The sequence below is a fragment of the Pongo abelii genome, chromosome 10 (genome assembly GCF_028885655.2).
Source record: "Pongo abelii isolate AG06213 chromosome 10, NHGRI_mPonAbe1-v2.0_pri, whole genome shotgun sequence".
NCBI classification, from domain to species: Eukaryota; Metazoa; Chordata; class Mammalia; order Primates; family Hominidae; genus Pongo; species Pongo abelii.
The window spans coordinates 29,575,403-29,597,230 of NC_071995.2; the positions used below are offsets into that span (position 1 = coordinate 29,575,403).

General features: G+C 33.4%; 1 protein-coding gene across 1 annotated transcript in view; it reads left to right on the forward strand.

Moving 5' to 3' along the window:
• Window positions 1–2,697: 2,697 nt before the first annotated feature.
• Window positions 2,698–21,828, forward strand: part of CCDC91 (coiled-coil domain containing 91) — a gene marked incomplete at its 5' end in the record, with an annotated part of 278,933 nt that continues 259,802 nt past the window's right edge. The window contains 2 exon segments of the mRNA NM_001133835.1: window positions 2,698–2,744; window positions 4,866–4,944. Coding sequence (NP_001127307.1) covers window positions 2,715–2,744; window positions 4,866–4,944 — 109 coding nt within the window.

The window sequence follows — 21,828 nt, forward strand, 5'->3', positions numbered from 1 at the left end:
CCACATTTGTACATTTCCTTTTAAAAACTGTTGATTTTCATATTTTATAAATTTTATTTTTACAAGTCAATGCTGTTAATTTTCTCTTCTCCTATTTAAAATGCTCAGAAGTAAACTATTGCAGGAATTGAAGTCTAAATTATTTGCAGAAAGATTATTGCTTTAAAAATATTTCTCTAGAATTATATGTTAAGTAACTTGGGACATATTTGTTTTTTTAAATGTATTAATATTTCTTTGAAAATAAAAGGAAGAGTATCATCTGCTTTTTTTTTTTTTTCTTTTTTACGGAGTTTCACTCTTGTTGCCTGGGCTGGAGTGCAGTGGTGTGATCTCGGCTCACTGCAACCTCCACCTCCCAGGTTCAAGCGATTCTTCTGCCTCAGCCCCCCAAGTAGCTGGGATTACAGTCGTGTGCCACCACGCCTGGCTAATTTTTTGTATTTTTAGTAGAGGCAGGGTTTCAACATGTTGACCAGGCTGGTCTTGAACTGCTGCTGACCTCAGGTGATCCGCCTACCTCAGCCTTCCAAAGTGCTGGGATTACAGGTGTGAGCCACCGAATATGTAAAAGTTGCTGGAGTCTGGAAAACGTCAGTGGTCACTAGTATGTTCTTTTGCAGAGCTAAATCAGAACTTAGGAAACTGACGGTATTTGGTTCATTACCACAGTCAAACAAGCTGAAATGATTGTTAAACGTGGGTATTTGTTTTTATTTTCAAATTTTCTGTCACCTTACAAATAATTTATTGGGAAGTGACTTAAGAAAACACATAGAAGCATTACTCTAAAAATTCCATTCTTTTGAAACCATATTATTTGAGTACAGCATATGTAGATGCTAAAAATTTTTTGTTTCTTGAGATTCATGGGATACATGTGGAAAAGATAAAGTTGGTGTTTATAGTTTGACTTGGTTAATTCTTAATGTCCATATCACTCTTCTTTCATAATTTCTTCATGAAAAATGTAGCCACATACAGATTTCTGTTCACTTGCAACACAAAATAATGTGAGTTCCATTTCAAACTAAACATCATCAAAAGTTTCTGAAAGTCTGGTTTATATTTTTTAAGTGCTATACGTGGATGACCTGCTTAGTTTTAATTTTTGGAGAAATACATTTTATTAAACATTTTCATCAGATTGCTAAAATTGTGAGTAATGGTAATGATACCATGATTATATTCTGGTTAATTTAATACCTTTCCTTTTTACAATATGTTTCTGTCTAAATATATATTTTTTAGTGTCATTACCTACTGAGTTTCTGTGAAAATAATTTCCTTTGCCTATTAAAACAAAACAATTGTTGAAATTAATGTTTTTACTGTTTTTTTCTTTGACAATTTTTTGAATTTTCTTTTTGAAGGTGTTAGCACTAGTTTCCAGAAGGTAAAGCACGGATATACATGACTACTTAAAGCAAATGACCTTAGAAAATGCCCTTAAGATTACTGTTTAACATATAGTTTAATATGTATAGCTATTTTTATTTTAGAAGTGGGAAAGGATTGTTTTCCTGTAATCAAGTCCATCTTGTATTACTGAGTCAAGGAAACTATAATTAACATTTGGGTATGTTCACTTAAAGTTTTCTTTTTAATTTAAAACATTGCTTTTTAAATTAACTTTTAGGTTAAGGGGTACATGTGCAGGTTTATTACAAAGGGAAACTCTTGTCATGGGGGTTTGTTGTACAGATTATTTTGTCATATGTTCACTTTTGAATGATAGAAAAATAAACCAATTAGTATTGACTAGAGTATTACTTGTAGCTATAGATTCACAATTATAGGTTCCAAATTGTAAATTAAGAAACAATCTATATGAGAACTTATTTTTCATTTTAATGTATACTTCCTCTTACTAATTTCACCTTTTCAGGTTTTTTAGTTCTTGCGTGGTTTGTTTGATAAAGCTGCTGCTCCTTTTTTTTTTTTTTAAAGCCCTGATACTAATGGTTTTATCTTTTCATTTTTATGATAAACATTTAGGACTAAAAAAGCAATTATTTGAGTGCTTGTCTCTCTTACATACTTTAAGAGTAAAGAAAAGAGGAATTCTGGATATTTATTTGTGTTTTTCTCATCCCTCATCTCCCATGAATACATGACTTGATTTATCTTGATCAGCCTAGTAACTTGCTCCACATTTTTCCAAAAGTGCAAAGCAGTTTCAGCTAAAAATACACGTATCAAAATGATCCAAAAGTTGTGGCCACAGCTCAAAAATGCTGATCAATTTTGAAAATCTAAATCAGCCTTGGCCCTGAAACCGAGGGAAGAACCTTTGTGGTGGGGGACAGATTTCCAAAAACTCACCACAGTCCTGTTCTTAGCTGGAGTTTGTGCTGATGTTGCCAGACAACTGAGGAATAGATGCAAAAAGCAGGAAGCATTATTGAATTGAGCTCTAGTGCCAATTTGGAAAAAGCAAATTAAAATGTAAAAGAATATTTTTCCACTCCTGGCATCTCAACATAAAATGGCAAAATACATGGTTGCTGAAAAAGTTACAGAAATTGCTAATTTTGCCAAAAAGTAAAAGCCAATTGCAAATTCTTTTTTACATAAAAAATGCATAGACAGTTAGAAATTTTAATTTACAAATAAATATGTATACATTTAAGTTGGAGAGTATTTTGACATAAATGACTGTGTGTGTGCGGGCTTGTTTCAATATCTTATATTTTTCAGGTGCCACTTGAAGAATGGATGATGATGATTTTGGTGGTTTTGAGGTATGCACTGTTATTTACATTAGTTTGTTTTAACTTTGTGGGATTATAATGGAGTAAACTATTTTGAAAATGTATTATATTTCATTGGCATTCATGATATTTCCTTGATCATTTTAATGTAATTCTGGAGTAAAAAGATGAAATCAAGAAAAATAAAAAAAAACCCTCTAAAAATTAAAACTGATGTATTATTATAGAACATTTGGACTTGCCCATAGGAATGGTTTAAATTGAGTTAATTAAGTGTTACCAATGTAAGCACTAAAGGAAAGATTTTAAAAATTGTCAGCAGATGATTTTATTGGGATACATGTCTGTTAGGAAATACTTGTGAGATGATGGATGAGTACTAAAGATCCTGTCACATATTTGCATGTTTATACCTGTAATGAGTTGATTTAGTATATTAAGTACATAGCCTTTTGGTGGTTATAAAGTTAATTAGTATGTTTGTAGTGTTAGATTATTCTAGTAGGTTAGGAATGGATACTTTGTAAGTGGAAATTGTTAGCTGAAGAAGCACTGTCTTTTCCTTAATCCTTTTCAATGTGTGTTCATTTTATTGAAATATTTTATAACCCAGTTATTTTTATGGAGCCAGTATAGTCTTGCAGGAAAATCTCTGGATTAGGAGTCAGGAGGCCTGAGCTCAAGTCCTGAAACTACCATCAAGGGAATGCTGTGATTTTTTTTTTTTTTTTTAAAGAATTTTACCTCCTTTGGATTTGGTAAAAAGGGAATTATAAAAACCAGGGATTGTAATTAATGACCTTAATAGGATAAATAAGATGTTAAGTATATATTCAGTGTTGTGAATTTCATGAAAGAATGGTGTGAGGTTTTTGTTAGGATCTTCTTCTCTTTTGCTGATCTTTAAAATCAGTCAATATGGAGTATAGACATACCTGTTTTCTCTATTTCATCTAAAACTGGTTTTTAAGCACGCTTGTATGCTTAATATTTTGGTTTTGTTGAGTGATTGAATCTTATTTATGTTACTGAAATGTAACATTTATTTTTGTTAAAATGCCTTCCATTTTGAGGAAAATGTATGTTTCAGATATCATCTGGCTTAGTTTATTGTTTGGAAGTTGTTATTTGAAGGTTACAGTCTGGCATAGCCTTCTTTATTTAAACCACACTTCATGTATTATTTAGGAAAAAAATACAGTGGATAGTGTTCTGTAGAATAACAGTATTACACTTTGTTATATTCATCAAATTGATTCCTTTCAGTACTGCATAGGTACAGGTTAACCAATATTACAATTTAATTGTAGTTATTAGGTTTTTCTTTCTTTCCACATCCTGCTGTATAAATAGAGAAGGTCTCTACCCTTGGTTATATAAAATATGTTCATTTTTCATAGTTGTAGAGAATAGCTACTGTATTCTGTGTCACTTAGCTCCTGTGTCAGATTACCCCTTTTAACTTCTCCTTAAGGGGTTGGCAACTCAGTGGAGAATACATATTGAAATTCTGGCTCTAATTTTTAGTAGAAAATTTGCTGTGACCTGGGCATCTAACAGACAGAAAACTCTGTGCTCTTACCTACAAACTCAGTATTTAGTAATTGTTCCAAAATAGGATGGCTTGTTAATTGAAAACTTGAGTTTTAGGAATTCTCTAAATATTGAATGCTATTAACTCTAGGTAGTATATTATTCAAGACAGATGAATCCTATTTCTTTGAATTAATCTCTAATTGGGTCTTGTGCTAATTAATTAAAAGGATTTGGTGTCTATATTTTTTAAAGACAAATATTTTTCCTACATAGATGGTTAAATGTGGTGAGTTAAGTTAAAATACTTAAATATAAAGTTTGCAAGTGAAAATGTGATTAAGAATATATAAAATAAAAATATTATTGACTAACAGTAGAGTTATCTGAACAAGGAAAGCAAATTTTTACTTGAAGTTAATAATAAGGCGTGGGCACTGGGAGTGGCGAGTCGCGATAGGAGTGGTAGGAGTAAAGACTGAAAAGCGATTATTTAGAGGGATATGAAAATGTCCGGTGTGTTATAGAAGATATGCCTATAGAACTGGAATGCTTGATCACTTATGTAGCATTTCTGCTTTTCACATCTTCTAAAATAACCTTGCCTTTGTCTTGTAGGCTGCGGAGACTTTTGATGGTGGAAATGGTGAAACCCAAACAACATCTCCTGCTATTCCTTGGGCTGCCTTTCCTACAGGTATTGGTATCCAGGAATTAGGGTTTTTTTTTTTTCCCATGTAACATTTTTGGCAGCTCTTTGAAACCCTGTTTCTCACTTTTTTACTTGTCCTTCACTGATCTGAAAAATGGAGTGATCCAGATTTACTCTTTAGGTTTTTAAAATAACAAATTGTGAATTATATAACACATTTTGTGATGGTGACTTGAGGCCTGATTCTAAAGATGATATCAGGAACATTAAATTAAATTAAAATACAATTTACATTTTAAAATTTATCTTAGTTTTTGGAAGGTGAGGTGCCCAATAACTTTTTTAGGTTGTCCAGTTCCTTAAAGACTCCTTTTTATAGTCCAAAAATAATTTATCATCTCCAACATATTTAAATTTAGAAGTGTGTTTGCAATAAAATCACTTCAAAATATTGAAAGTTAAAATTAAAAATTAAATACAAAAATAAATCCATTATTGACAGATGTTTCTTGGAAGACCTCATGTTTAATATTAATTTATGTCAAAAGAATATTTGAGCTTTCAGAGTTTTCTGTTAAATCTGTTAAAGTTAGGAGAAGTTGAAAGTATTTTTTTCAACAGCTCTGCCTAGACCTCAAATGTTACAGTTATTTATTGTAAAATATTAATCAAGTGCTTATTATGCATTAGGCACTATGGGGATACAGAGATGTATGGAACATAGTCTAGTCCTTTACTTCAAGGGTAGATAAGGTAGGCACATGCATATTTGTAATGTGAAATAGATTTGTCATTTGGGAAGAATGATGATTTTATCATCTATTTATTTGGCAAATTCTTATTTTCATACCTCATCTGAGTCAAGTAGTAACCTGGCAGCTGGAAATATATGTATATATTTATATAGTTGATCTGTTCTCTGAAGGGTGCATATAATTTCAATAGGCAGATATGGGAGAATGAGGAAAGATTTTGAAGGGAGAAAGATAAATGGAACAAAAGTGTAAATGAGAGAAAGGTGATGGCATTGTTAGGATGCTCATTCTTATTTGAGGGCTGTGTGTTATTTCCTTTGCTGGGAATTGTCTTTATTGCTTCTCATTGCTGTTCATTCCTACCCCCTTATGATACTAACTCCTATGTTTTAAAAGTATTTCTTGCTTTAATTCTTTTTCTGGGTCACCTTTCCAGCAAACCCTCCCATGTCTACATGCACCTATTATCTGACTTTCATGTTGGACAGCAAGTTTTGTGGGTTAGCCACTATGTCTGTTTGTCCTGTTGTTATATCTTAAATGTGGGGCATAGTATCTGGCTTACAGTTGGCTCTCAATAAATATTTGGAGGATGAATAAAGAATAAAGTGAACAAGGGAACTAGTAACTGAATGAATTAACAGATTAGGATGGCATTGGAAATGGATAGGGAGAGCTGCGATAGTAGATGATATTTATATAATGGCTCAGGATTTTTAGTGTGCTGTCATGCATTTGTTTATTGTAAAGTAGGCAGAGCAACTATACTCTTTCCATTGCGTGGATGACAAAATGGTTTTAAAAAGTTTTATCATTTGATACACATAACTGTGTTTAGGGATGAAGTGTATTCTTTCAGATTCTATTTCAGTTCTTTTTCAATAACTTAGGTTTTTTGAAAAGAGTTATCAGCAGGACTGTCTGGATGTGACAGTGAAGGAGGAGTTAAAATTGATTTTTGAGGTTTCAAGTCTTGGTTCTGAAAGAATGGTGTTACCATGAACAGAAATAGAGAATTTGGGACTTGGTTTTAGACAGATGGGGCCTTAATGAATTAATGTTAGACATGTATAATATATTTAAGGAACCTGAAACTCAGAAGAAAGGTTAGGGCTGGAGTTCTTGGTTTAGGAGTTTTCCCATTGATAATGATACTTAAAGTTGTAGGAGATTGCTGGAGGAACAGTACATAGATAGAATAAGGCTGAGTAGATTAATCTGGATGTTCAAAGGTGGGGAATAGGAGGAGGTAAAAGAGCTCTGAGAAGTAAGGGGATTGTGGGCTAGTGCTGCAACACAGAAATTAGAAGTAGAAAATTTCAAAGAAGCTATGGGCACTGATGCCAAAGGCATTAGAGAGGTCAATGAGATTGGAGGCTGAGAAAAAAACCATAGATGGTCATAAGTGGCTTTTGAGGAAATGATTTCAGTAGATTGGAAGTTTAAGGCAAATTGTACTTCTTTACTTTTCATGAAAGCATGAACAGGGTCTCTTTGCTTATAGTAAAACTGTGGCAAAGTACTAAAAAATTGTATATTATGAGTAAATTATCTAATTCCTGTTCTCTAGGAGTGAATATTATATGTCACATCTGCACGTCTGTGTATTAGTGGGTCAAGTTCTCAAACCTTCGCGAAACTGGAATTAAATTACAAATCATCTTGCACACAAACACATGCACACACTCACACACTCTTTTTTTCCCTTACTCCCTTTGAAAAATTAGATCTGAAGAATTAACTCTTTCTGGATTTTCTCAGTGACTTGCAGAAATGGAGAATAACAAACATGGCTAAGGGCTGAAGTTAAAGACATGGTACATGTTTGCTCAGCCAAAGCTATATTTTTCCTTTGTTAGTTTGTCTTCCTCTGACTGGAGAAGTCCGCCTCTTGATTCAGGTAGCTGGAAGTTGTTTAGGTGAGTGTGATGTGAACAGCTTACGTAGCTAACAATGTAATCATTTCCACAGTAAAGACCTGAGAAGATAGGAACCCTTAAGAGATCCAAGGCAGATTCTTTTCAGTTGAAGCAAAGACCAATTTTCTCCTTTTTTCCCACCTACCTGTATCTTAGCTGTCTATAATCCATATGGAAAATATTTTAAAAAGAGATGATGATTAACCAAGCTTTAACACAGCTTAAAATCCAAGAAGAGAACTAAGAAACATTTGGTTTACATTTTTAAAGTTTTTTGGGGAAAATAAAAATCTTTATTCTTGGGGTTAGGATAAAGGATTTTGTTAAGTAAAGAATGAGGTGGGTTTGGTGAGCCTAGTGATTCTACTGCTTCAGGACAGGCGAGTAGGTGGAGGAGGATTTCATAATAGCAACTGGGATAATTAATGTATTTCTTAAAGTGTCTGTATAGCCTGCAGTTCTGTCAATGGGTTGAGGTACCTCAAGACATGCATCTTACTGTATGTTAGCATTATTTACATAGTGAACTCTTAAAATGCTAGCTTAAAGGCAATGTTGATGATGAAATTAATGAATTGTCAGTAAGAATAAATGAGATGTGCATGCTGATGCTTTATACAAAGTATTATCTCTAGGCCTGTGTCTCCTTAAGTTATGATATCTAACCTGTAAAATGTATCTTTACACCCTTACTATCATAGGAATTGCAGAATGTAAATAAGAGATGAATGAATATGAAATTATCAAGCTCTTTTCCTAATTCCTTTACTCTCCATAAACATGTAGAAATTATTACTTTATTTTAGTGAAAGCTACCCAAGTAGAACTGCCTTTCTTTGAGCATTTTCCTCTCTGTTTCATAGCCTAACCCTCAACATTGCCTTCCATGCTATTCCACTTGAAGCCTGTAAGCCAAACTGTGATCTACATAGTGTTCCCATTGTCTGTTACTATATTTTTGTCGTTGCTCCTGATTGTATTACTTACCTCATCCATTCACTTACCTGAGTCTTATTTTTCTTTCAAGAAAAAGTATGGAGCTGTCACTGAATTTGTTCTGCATCTCATTAACTGCTGCTTTTTCTGAGTTTACCGTTCTTTTACTTCTGTACCAGTTTTTTGGTCCTTAGCATATGCTAATTTGTATTTTTAAAATTTGTGGTAAAACACATATAACATAAAATTTACCATTTTAACTATTTTTAAGTGTACAATTCAGTATTGTATATGTAAAACCGAAACTCCGTATCCAGCAAACAACTCCCCATTGCCCCCTTCCCTCAGCCCCTGGCGACTAGGATCCTATTTTCTATGAATCTGACTATTCTAGATACTTCATAAAGTAAAATCATACAGTATTTGTCATTTTGTAACTGGCTTATTTTACTTAGAATAATGTTCTCAAGGTTCATCCATGTGGTAGCATGTATCAGAATTTCCTTCCTTTTTAAGCCTGAATAATATTCCATTGCCTATATAGACCACATTTTGTTTATCTGTTCATTTGTTGATGGACACTGGGTTGCTTCTACCTTTGACTATTCCAAATAATGCTGCTGTAAGCATGGGTGTCTAATTTGTATTTTTAAATATTTTATCAGTATGACTCCCATCTCTTTATGTCTATGTTAGTATGAGATTTGGAGGGCAGTGACTGTGTTTTAAACCTGTTGAATCCTTGGTGTCTAGCATAATACTGTGCCTTTTTAATAAACAATGTTTAGTAATTATTTCTTGATGATGAGTAGAGCAGATTTATTTTGTTAACTCTTCTTGATTATTTTTAATTCTTTGGGGATAATTAGTCTTTCTATCATAAGTTGAAAGAAGGCAAAACCAAACTTGCCTTCAAAAATATATTAATCTCAGAAATCTTAGCTAATTACTCAAAGGCAGCTAAAAAGCTGTTTTTTTTTGGTGCTCAATTAACTTTCCTGGTCATTCTCAATGCAAACATATGACCTGGAAATCGTGATTAACAAGAGCAGTCACAGATTTTCTGAAAGAAACAACAGCTATTTTGGTGACCTTTTCTCATCTCTTCCCTGGTCCTGCTGTATGCCAGTAGGTAACAATAGAGACTAGACTAAATTTTAGTTTAATATATTACAGATGTAGAAGGAATAAGAGTAGTATGTAGTTCTTTTGCCTTCTTTTTTTCTAACTTACTTTTCTAAACATTTTTTTCCAAAGAAAAATCATCTCCAACTTTGCAGAGCATCTAACATAAGAAAGTTTTTGAGTTGGCTACTCATAGCACTATATTTTATAAAAAAAATTAATAAATTTTTTTGGCTAAGAAATCTCTTTTAAAAGAAATTATTCACAAGTAACTGTCTTTTATAAATGTTCATAAGGCTAGTAATGCTCTACTTTTTAGTAAACTAATAAGAGCAGAGACTTTTCAAAATGAATGGCTATCTTCTTATATATAAATATATATGTATGTATGTATATATGTGTGTAAGAATATAGGTGCATATATATATATGTGTGTGTGTGTGTGTGTGTGTGTGTATTCTGATTTCTTCCTTTTCCCCCTCCAATGTAAATTATCTACATGTACTGATTTGAAAGGACTGTATCATGACTTGACCTTGCAATTTCTAAGAACTGTTAGTGTTAGTTTGGTATTACTACATGTATTTTATTTTATTTTCTCATTGTAGCAGACTCAAAGTTTCAGAATCCACGGAGTTTATTTAAATTAATTCTTTAGTTTGTTTGTTCATTTGTTTATTCATTCACTCACTTAGCATATATTTGAAAATTTACTGTGTTTCAAACACCAAATGCCATGTCCTGTGCACCTTATTTCATTTTCAGTGATGCCATATAAAAGCTGTCATCTAAAAGGACAGGATGTTTCATGAAATGTGTTGTTAATATTGGCAAACACTTTCATCAGTAACTTTAAGTTCAAATCTTTGATAGCAGCTACATGAAAAGAATATTATGTCAGAAAGTGTTGTCATGTTGCCATTGTGTACAATGTGGGTGGTGCTGTTTTAGAGGCAAAGAACTGTTCGGTTTTTATGTTTAACTATATAAATATAAATTGTCTAGAAGGCGAAGTGGGAGGCAAAACCTTGAATAGTGTCCTTTCTAATATGTTTCTAAGTTCCTTGTAGCACTACACAGACCACATTAGAATGCATTGACCATCAAAGGGAAAAACAAGCTATCCAGATAGATAATTTAATCCAAATTAGCTCCTTCCAAACAGCTTATATAGAGGGCAAACTAAACTGTCTGTCACAAGCTGACCCTTTAGAAGGAATAATGGGAATTGGACCAGCAGATGTTGAACCAAATAACTTAGATGTGGTTCACTTTGCATCTGGAGCTATTTGCATACAAAGCCAACAGGAAAGTTCAAACATTTTTCTCAAGACATTGGCAGAGAGAAACCTGGAAGACAGATGCCTTTTTGATTTCATGGTTCAATTTTTCCATTCTCCATTCTGTCCAGGAAAACCTAGGACAACAAATCGGTCATTTTATTAATATCCCATTACTCTCCTTACTAACCCTGTTTTTCCAGTAGAATCTGTGTTACACATCTATGAGAGCTCAGAACCTAGTCCACAAATTTTTGTTTGAGGAAAAATTGTTTCAATATTTTTCTTCAGATTAATCTGTAGTTTGTACATAGTAATAATGAATGTTAATCAAATTCATTTGTCTGATTTATATTTGAGGTAAAATTTGAAGGTGACTTATTACATAGTCACATATGTGCATTATGGTAGGCAGTATAGGTAATGCTTAAAAACTTTCCGTCTGTCTTTGTATCTACATTAGACATTTTTGTCAGGACATAAACCAGATTTCTATTGAAGTCTAATAATTTCGTAGTGCCTTTACACAGATTATTTGAATAGAAATTTGTCACATATCTTCTTTTTGCTACATCTTGTATTTTCCGTTTAACTCCTAGGTTATTAACTTACCTTCTTTTACTCTGGAGCCAGTTTTTAAAAATGATGCCTAAGATGATAGCTTCTATAAAGCTGTGAATTATTACTGTACATATAAATACTAGTCTTGATGTGGGTTTTCAGTAATTTATTGCAGTTCATGTTTTAATTAATGCATATGATAGGAAGTATACAGTGATATTTGCTGTGCTTCTGAAGATTAGGTTTATTATAGTGTGGATTAGAGTCAAATATCCCTGTTGTGGAGTGAGGAGTTCTGTCTTTGCCTTCAGCTAACTGTGTAACTTCTGTGAATCTCAATTAGCAAATCTATAAATTGAAGGACTAGATGATATCTAAACAATTCTTTGAGATTTTGAATTCTCAGTTCATTATTTTATTTTCTGGTCATAGTATCTGTAATATGAATAGTTTTTACTATGTGAATTTTGGTGCCTGGTTTAACTGTGTGGTATAACTGACAATACTAATCTAATAAATTACGGTGGTTCTAAAAACATAGAACACAAATATTAATGTGAAGAACTATAATTCTTAAGAGAAACCTTGTCTTTTTCGGTATCTTTTAACAATCAATTACTGTTCACATTGCTTTTTCTTACATTATTTTATGGTACCTGCTTTATCTGTTTTATCTGAATCTGAATTTGCTTTTTAAGGACTGTGGTGTGCATTTTAGGATATTTTAGGATATATTTAGAGAAAAGTAAAATAGTTTGAAAATAGTGCTATAGGGATTTTCTGATGAAGGTTTGGCAATGACTATTTTTTCTATAATATGAAGATAGTGCTCTGACACTTCATCATTATAATCCTAAGTTAGTGCCCCCTGCCCCACCAAAAAAAAAAACACTGGAAATAAAACAAAACTTAGATTCTGTTTAGCTCAGAAACAGTAGGAATCATTGCCTACCATTCTTACACCAGTATATACAATTCTCATCAGCTATCCATCTCGAATTACGTTTTTTGGCCTCAGAAAAGATACTTTGTATTGTTTTTGAGAGACACACGTATGTACATATATATATAGTATAAGGGTATGAAAGAAAAGGGAAATAATGCAAACGATATACAGTGAAAAATTTTTCTTTTATCTTAGTTCTCTAGTCTCACTTCGGATGCATCTAGTTTTATAAATTCTTTTTTAACCATCCCAATATCTTCCAGGCATGTACAATTGTGTGGTATCTATTTTTTTAAATGGAGATGACAGTGTATTATATATACGTAGTAATACTCCTTGCTTTTTTTTCCACAATAATTTGGAGAACTTTCTGTAGAAGTACTTATAGATTTTCCAAATTCATTTTAGTGGTTGCATAGTACTCTTTTTTAAGGATATAGTATTATTAATGTAACTAGTTATTTTCACTTCAGTTCTTGCTGTTACAAACAGACCTGTAGTGAATATTCTTGTATTTTCAGCAAAGCTATTTTAATTAGGATGATAATGTATATTGTTTCTGTGACTTGAAAGATTATTTAAAATTAACAGTTTAATTACTAATTTTACTAATATAAACATAGAACAAGAGATGCTCTTTAACTCTGAACAGTGTCAAATTTTATATTTGAGGTCATATATACTTAATATATATACCTAATATATTAATTATATTATATATGTTATATATAATATATGAGTATAGATAAAATTATATTACTATATATAATTATATATAATTAATATATACCTAATCTTAATTTTATATAATAATTATATAATTAATAATATAATTATTAATTATTAATTTAAAAAAATTAAAAATAATTAATAATAATAACTTTTTGAGACAGAGTCTCGCTCTGTTGCCCAGGCTGCAGTGCACTGGCACAATCTCAGCTCACTGCAACCTCTGCCTTGTGGGTTCAAGAGATTTTCCTGCCTCAGCCTCCTGAGTAGCTGGGATTACAGGTGTGTGCCATCATGCCCGGCTAATGTTTTACAGTTTTAGTAGAGATGGGGTTTCACCATGTCAACCAGGATAGTCTCCATCTCCTGACCTTGTGATCCGCTCACCTCGGCTTCCCAAAGTGCTAGGATTACAGGCGTGAGCCACTGTGCCTGGCTGGATTATATTATATACTAGAACACCATACACCTGGAAAATTAACAAACTATAGCTACATATTAACAACATGGAAGAATCTCATGATCATCTATATTGTCCTCAGAGTACCTTTAAGAGATCAGTAGGAAGCCTTCAACTGACAGACTGTTCTATAATGTTATATTCTATAACATCACATTTTCATAGAATCTGTGAAGTCTAGAATATCAGTCTCCCTTTGGTTCTGGAATTCTTCTTGTTCATTAGAATGAGGGCTCCATTATTTTGGCCACAGAGCTATATCCAGGACTGCTTCAGAGCAAGCCCCATGTCTGAATCTTCAGAGGGTAGAAGTCATCATCCTGTTTACTCAGTAGGGATGGCATGGGGAAGGGAGGAGGGAGTAGATTTTACCTAAAATCTACTGTGGATGAATAGTGCAATATGAGACTAAGAAAAATTTTTGAATCTGACTTTAAGTGTCTGGTATGGAGGTCACAGACTAAGACTGGACCTGAATCAAACAGAATAACCTCCATTACTCATTCCTCCCTCCCTTTACCCCTGAGATTCTTGTATTGGACTCTTGGGCCTAACTGTAGCTGGAAACAGTAAATGAATTTTCAAGTGGCCAGACAGGGTTGAGGGACCCACAGGAACATGAGACTTACAGGACCAGTACAACCAGAGGTTCTGACAGATATGCCCTATGCACATTTGGCTTGATGTCTCTGTACTGATGCCCGTAATGAATACTGTTGTTGCTAATGTGTATTTTAAATGAACTTATACTTTGTATTTACTCAGGTTAGGTTTTCATGTACTTCCTCCCTCTTTTTAAAGATTGGGCATTTGAGCTTCTTAAATGGTATCTCTAATTCTTGGTGGTATTCTCTTCTGTATTTGTGGTACTTCCTCTTTGTGGCAGGGGGAGTGGGAGGGTACCATGATTCTTGAGATTCTGGAATCTTCCAACCCCTTTTTGTGCCCATTCTCTCCTTGTGATTATCTATTCCATATCCCACCCATCAGCAATTTCTATAGTTTCTAAGTTCATTCAAACCGGGGATCTTTTCAGTTCTCTCTACTTCCTTGGTCACTATCTCAGTCAAAAGCCACCATCATATCTTTCATAGATGACTTGAGCACCTTTTTTTCCTGCATCCACTCTCAGTGTCTGCTCCCCCCAACCAACCCTGCCACCCATGACTCCATTATTTTAAGTGGCACCAGAGAGGGCTGGGACACAGTGAATGATCAGTAAATGTTACCTGTTTGTGACATTTGATTTTAAAGTTTAGAAATGTGTAGGATTTATTTTTTCATTTGTTGTGGATTCCTGCATATCAATAAAACATGATTTGATTATAATTTTGGAGGTTGTAATTTTGACTTATGATATTCCTCTGAATATTTTGTTGTAATTCTGTGTTGGGCACTAAAGATTTGTACCTGTTATTAGGAATCTCCTGAATAAATTTTACAAACTAATTGCAGTTATAAAATCCTCCATGATTTGGGTATTGCTGTTGTGCCTAATCAAAGTTTTTTTTAGTCCCAATTCTGATTTTTGTATTAATTTACATGATTATATTGGCTTGCAGCTAGTATGCATTAATTTTTTTTCTTATTAAAGCATTGCTGAGGTGATATCATTTTTAATAATGATTTAATTAATAATTTAACATTTTTAATAATAATTTAATAATTTCATTAATAATGAAAGTTTCCTTCATTTACATGAAAACGGAAAATCTTCTAGATTTGTTTTTTTGGAGTGACTGTGTTAAAGGCTAGTTTTATTGTGGACCTCCTCAGATAGATTGTTTTAGTTAATGGACCTTCCCAAGTAATTTTAGAGTAAATCACAGAGACTGCGCTGCCTAAAGTACTTAGAACACAAAGATGTTTAGAGATATACTTTAGAACCGTGAATCAATAGGGAAGTTATTACTTAAACTTAATCCTATAGTAAGTTTGCTAAAGATATGAAGAGTTTGATCATTTTGTATCCGACAAGTCTGAGGTCATAGAAAAGTGGATAAAAGGTGATTTAGCTGGTTTGGAGGAAATTTTAATTCAATGTGGCTGACAATACAGAGTTGACAAAATACTGTAATCAAATATTACACACAATTTGGTTATTAAGAAATGCTTTAGTTATGTAAATGAACTGTTGCTTTTCTTCATCCATCCCTTAAAAATTTATGAACACGATATTAATTTTTTTATTTCAAGGAAACATTTGCTGATAGAATTGTACATTAAATGTGCGAATAAACATTTACTCAACTCATCAATCCATTAGGTTCCTAAAGGAGCAACCTTAAAGTAATTTCAACCCTTGGTCTTATAATCTAAACACAAGTATTTTGCTTCGATGGAATATGTTTGATTAAATTTGTGAAATTTACTTCTCCTGATTTTTTAAAAGACAAACTAGATTCTCATTGGTTATGATCCTGCTTGACGTTAGGAGGTAAGACTGTTTACGTTCAACCTTCTATTGTTTGATTTCTCCCCCATTCAACAAATTATTGTATATCAAGCACAGGTGAGACAATGGGGAACAAACAAGACAAACAAGATGTTTGCCTTCCTGGCTTTTGCAAACTAGTAAGGTACACAGAAATTAAATAATTATTCAGATTCTTACTTAATTATGACTAGGATACACTTTTAAGGGGAGATATGGAGTGCCAGAATAGCGTGTAATAAAGGGATAGAGAGAATGAGGTAGCTACTGCATTATAGCTAGGAAGAATATCAGATACAGGCACTGTTTGAGTCCAACTCAGGATCAGCAAGGCAAACGCCTATGATGTTAAGGGAGGCAGGGCTTACCCAAAACTTTACAGCAGAGACAGAGGGAAACAGAGAGCATGTTTTCAAGTGTTAACTTTTGGCAATGTAGATACACTCTCAATTTTATATTTGTTTTCTGATTAATTTCTCTTTTATGATCATTATTTTCTATTGTCTATTTTATTGTTTATTATATTTTTCCTAATTTTGTAAATTTTATGCTTATCTTATTATTTTAACCTTTCTTTTCAGACAGAAGTATTCCAGGCTATAATTTTCCCTCTGATTACTGCTTTAACTGTATCTTGCCAATTTTATTTTTAAATTACAATTTTCAGATGAAGTGATACTTGAATTTTTTTAAAAGTATTTCGTAATTTCCAAGTATGGGGCTTCCCAGTTGTTTTTATTGTTATTGTTTTCTAATTTGATTGCTTTTTATTGTTATTGTTTTCTAATTTGATTGCTTTATGGCCAGAGAAAGTTATTAGTTTGGAAGTTATGTACTCTGCTTCTTTTCTTTTGGTGGTATCCCTGGAAATTTTCACAAGCATTCTTAACTCACTAAAACCTGAAACTAATTAGTATCTTTAGCCTCCTCTTGAAAAATACAAAGAATGTGGAATATTTGAAATTTATTAATTTATTCTTTTGTTATTATGCTATTGTGTAGCATTTTAAATGTGTATATATAAGTATTGTATATGCATATGAAATACATATTCAATACATAATATATGCTATATATTATATATAAGTATAGATATATATTATATATATAACTCCACAAGACATTATTATTAGCAGTATTATGCTTGTTTGGAAATACTTATTCTTGTTAGATAGATTCCTGTAGCTTTTAAATTGACAGTTATTTCTTTGCTCTGCACAACGTAGATATTACTCCACCGTCTTCTGATTTCCGTAATTGTTTTTGGGAAGTTAGTTGATTCCATTAGTTGTTGTTCCATTGAAGATAATTGCTCTTTTCTTTCTGGATCACTTTATGACTTAACACTATGTAATTGGTGTTCTATAGTTTTACTGTGATATACTACGTAAAGATACCTTATTTTATTTGATTAGAATTTTTTGGGCTTCTGAATGTATGGATTGAATCTTTAGATTTAAGAAGCCTAAAAAGCTCAACAAATTAATTATGGGAAGTTTTATTACTTCTGAAAATTCTTCGCCATTGTTTTTACCAATGTTGTTGTTGCTCCATTCTCTTTCTCCTTCTGGAACTCTAGTTAGTGTTAGTTAAGTTGCTTTTTTTTTTTTTTTGAAAAAAAATTAAAAAACTCTCTCTACTATGTCCATTAACCTCTTTTTCACGTTTTGGCTGTTCTGCCATCTGAGTAATTTCAGATATGGCTTTTATTTCACTACTTCTTTATTATCTAAGGTGATGTAAATCTGTCCATTGAATTTATAATTTCAATTTTCTTTCTTTCCTTCCTCCTTCTCTCTTTATTCATATATTCTGCTATTTGATGCTGTAATGTTCTCAAAAGTGAAAAACTATTCATGAGAAAAGGAAGCATATGGGGATCTTATGTGCTAGATTCTGATATTAGTTTGTTTCTACTGCTAAGACATTTGTGCCTTTAATGTACTTTAGAGTATTGTGTCATTATTGTAATATATGCTTATGGCCTAATTAGAAATGACGTCAATTGTGCTTGTATAAAAATTCTTTTTTTTTTAAATTATACTTTAAGTTTTAGGGTACATGTGCACAACACGCAGGTTAGTTACATATGTATACATGTGCCATGTTGATGTGCTGTACCCAGTAACTTGTCATTTAACATTAGGTATATCTCCAAATGCTATCCCTCCACCCTCCCCCCACCCCACAACAGGCCCTGGTGTGTGATGTTCGCCTCCCTGTGCCCATGTGTTCTCATTGTTCAGTTCCCACCAATGAGTGAGAACATGTGGTGTTTGGTTTTTTGTCCTTCTGATAGTTTGCTGAGAATGATGGTTTCCAGCTTCATCCATGTCCCTACAAAGGACATTGAACTCATCCCTTTTTTATGGCTCTATAGTATTCCATGGTGTACATGTGCCACATATTCTTAATCCGGTCTATCATTGTTGGACATTTGGGTTGGTTCCAAGTCTTTGCTATTGTGAATAGTGCCGCAATAAACATACATGTGCACGTGTCTTTATAGCAGCATGATTTATAATCCTTTGGGTATATACTGAGTAATGGGATTGCTGGGTCAAATGGTATTTCTAGTTCTAGATCCCTGAGGAATCGCCACACTGAGTTCCACAATGGTTGAACTAGTTTACAGTCCCACTAACAGTGTAAAAGTGTTCCTATTTCTCCACATCCTCTCTAGCACCTGTTGCTTCCTGACTTTTTAATGATTGCCATTCTAACTGGTGTGAGATGGTATCTCATGGTTTTGATTTGCATTTCTCTGATGGCCAGTGATGATGAGCATTTTTTCATGTGTCTTTTGGCTGCATAAATGTCTTCTTTTGAGAAGTGTCTGTTCATATCCTTTGCCCACTTTTTGATGGGGTTGTTTGTTTTTTTCTTGTAAATTTGTTGGAGTTCATTGTAGATTCCGGATATTAGCCCTTTGTCAGATGAGTAGATTGCAAAAATTTTCTCCCATTCTGTAGGTTGCCTGTTCACTCTGATGGTAGTTTCTTTTGCTGTGCAGAAGCTCTTTAGTTGAATTAGATCCCATTTGTCAATTTTGGCTTTTGTTGCCATTGCTTTCGGTATTTTAGACATGAAGTCCTTGCCCATGCCTATGTCCTGAATGGTATTGCCTAGGTTTTCTTCTAGGGTTTTTATGGTTTTAGGTCTAACATTGAAGTCTTTAATCCATCTTGAATTAATTTTTGTATAAGGTGTAAGGAAGGGATCCAGTTTCAGCTTTCTACATATGGCTAGCCCGTTTTCTCAGCACCATTTATTAAATAAGGAATCCTTTCCCCATTGCTTATTTTTGTCAGGTTTGTCAAAGATCAGATGGTTGTAGATATGCAGCCTTATTTCTTAGGGCTCTGTTCTGTTCCATTGGTCTATGTCTCTGTTTTGGTACCAGTACCATGCTGTTTTGGTTACTGTAGCCTTGTAGTGTAGTTTGAAGTCAGGTAGCATGATGCCTCCAGCTTTGTTCTTTTTGCTTAGGATTGACTTGGCAATGTGGGCTCTTTTTTGGTTCCATATGAACTTTAAAGTAGTTTTTTCCAACTCTGTGAAGAAAGTCATTGGTAGCTTGATGGGGATGGCATTGAATCTATAAATTACCTTAGGCAGTATGATCATTTTCACGACATTGATTCTTCCTACCCATGAGCATGGAATGTTCTTCCATTTGTTTGTATCCTCTTTTATTTCATTGAGCAGTCGTTTGTAGCTCTCCCTGAAGAGGTCCTTCACGTCCCTTGTACGTTGGATTCCTAGGTATTTTATTCTGGTTGAAGCAATTGTGAATGGGAGTTCACTCATGATTTGGCTCTCTGTTTGTCTGTTATTGGTGTATAAGAATGCTTGTGATTTTTGCACATTGATTTTGTATCCTGAGACTTTGCTGAAGTTGCCTATCAGCTTAAGGAGATTTTGGGCTGAGATGTTGGGGTTTTCTAGGTCATCTGCAAACAGGGACAATTTGACTTCCTCTTTTCCTAATTGAATACCCTTTATTTCCTTCTCCTGCCTAATTGCCCTGGCCAGAACTTGCAACACTATGTTGAATGGGAGTGGTGAGAGAGGGCATCCCCTTTGAAACCAACGAGAACAAAGACGCAACATACCAGAATCTGTGGGACTCATTCAAAGCAGTGTGTGGAGGGAAATTTATAGCACTAAATGCCCACAAGAGAAAGCAGGAAAGATCTAAAATTGACACCCTAACATCACAATTAAAAGATCTAGAGAAGCAAGAGCAAACACATTCAAAAGCTAGCAGAAGGCAAGAAATAACTAAGAGCAGAGCAGAACTGAAGGAAATAGAGACACAAAAAACCCTTCAAAAAATCAATGAATCCAGGAGCTGGCTTTTTGAAAAGATCAACAAAACTGATAGACCTCTAGCAAGACTAATAAAGAAGAAAAGAAAGAAGAATCAAATAGACGCAATAAAAAATGAGAAAGGGGATATCACCACCGATCCCACAGAAATACAAACTACCATCAGAGAATACTATAAACAACTCTATGCAAATAAACTAGAAAATCTGGAAGAAATGGATAAATTCCTCGACACATACACCCTCCCAAGACTAAACCAGGAAGAAGTTGAATCTCTGAATAGACCAATAACAGGCTCTGAAATTGAGGCAATAATTAGTAGCATACCAACCAAAAAAAGTCCAGGACCAGATGGATTTACAGCCGAATTCTACCAGAGGTACAAGGAGGAGCTGATACCATTCCTTCTGAAACTATTCCAATCAATAGAAAAAGAGGAAATCCTCCCTAACATTTTATGAGGTCAGCATCATCCTGATTCCAAAGTCTGGCAGAGACACAACCAAAAAAGAGAATTTTAGACCAATATCCCTGATGAACATCAATGCAAAAATCCTCAATAAAATACTGACAAACTGAATCCAGCAGCACATCAAAAAGCTTATCCACCATGATCATGTGGGCTTCATCCCTGGGATGCGAGGCTGTTTCAACATACGCAAATCAAAACACGTAATCCAGCATATAAACAGAACCAACGACAAAAACCATATGATTATCTCAATAGATGCCCAAAAGGCCTTTGACAAAATTCAACAACCCTTCATGCTAAAAACTCTCAATAAATTAGTTATTGATGGGACTTATCTCAAAATAATAAGAGCTATCTATGACAAACCCACAGCCAATATCATACTGAATGGACAAAAACTGGAAGCATTCTCTTTGAAAACTGGCACAAGACAGGGATGCCCTCTCTCACCACTCCTAAAAATTCTTTTTTTCTTAGATCCATGACCTATGTAAATAATTTATGAATTTATTTTCCTTGATTATTTTTAAAGACATTTGGCATCTTTATGTAATTGAATATTGTATGTATTTATGTTTGTGTGTGTATATATAATCATGTAATATATATGATTTTCAGAATTTTTGAGTTATGTTTCTTTAGAAAGAAAGGGAATTATTATTGGTCATGATAGTACTGTTGAATAAACCTGATGTCATTTTGGATTCACTGGGTGTAAACCAAAGAGATATATTTGTTTTCTAGAATCTCTTACAGTAAAGTGAAATAAATAGGCAATCATACTTCCCATGTGCATGATGAAAATAACTATTTTCTTTCTCTTAATGGGAAGGATATAAATTATATGAATGGTGGAAAATGTTTCACATTTTCCTATTTGTATCATATACAGTGTGCAGTTCCCTGTGTAACTCATAAATTGATAAAGATCTTGGCTGAGGAGTAGATTGTAATATTTGCCTTATTCAGATTGCTGAGTA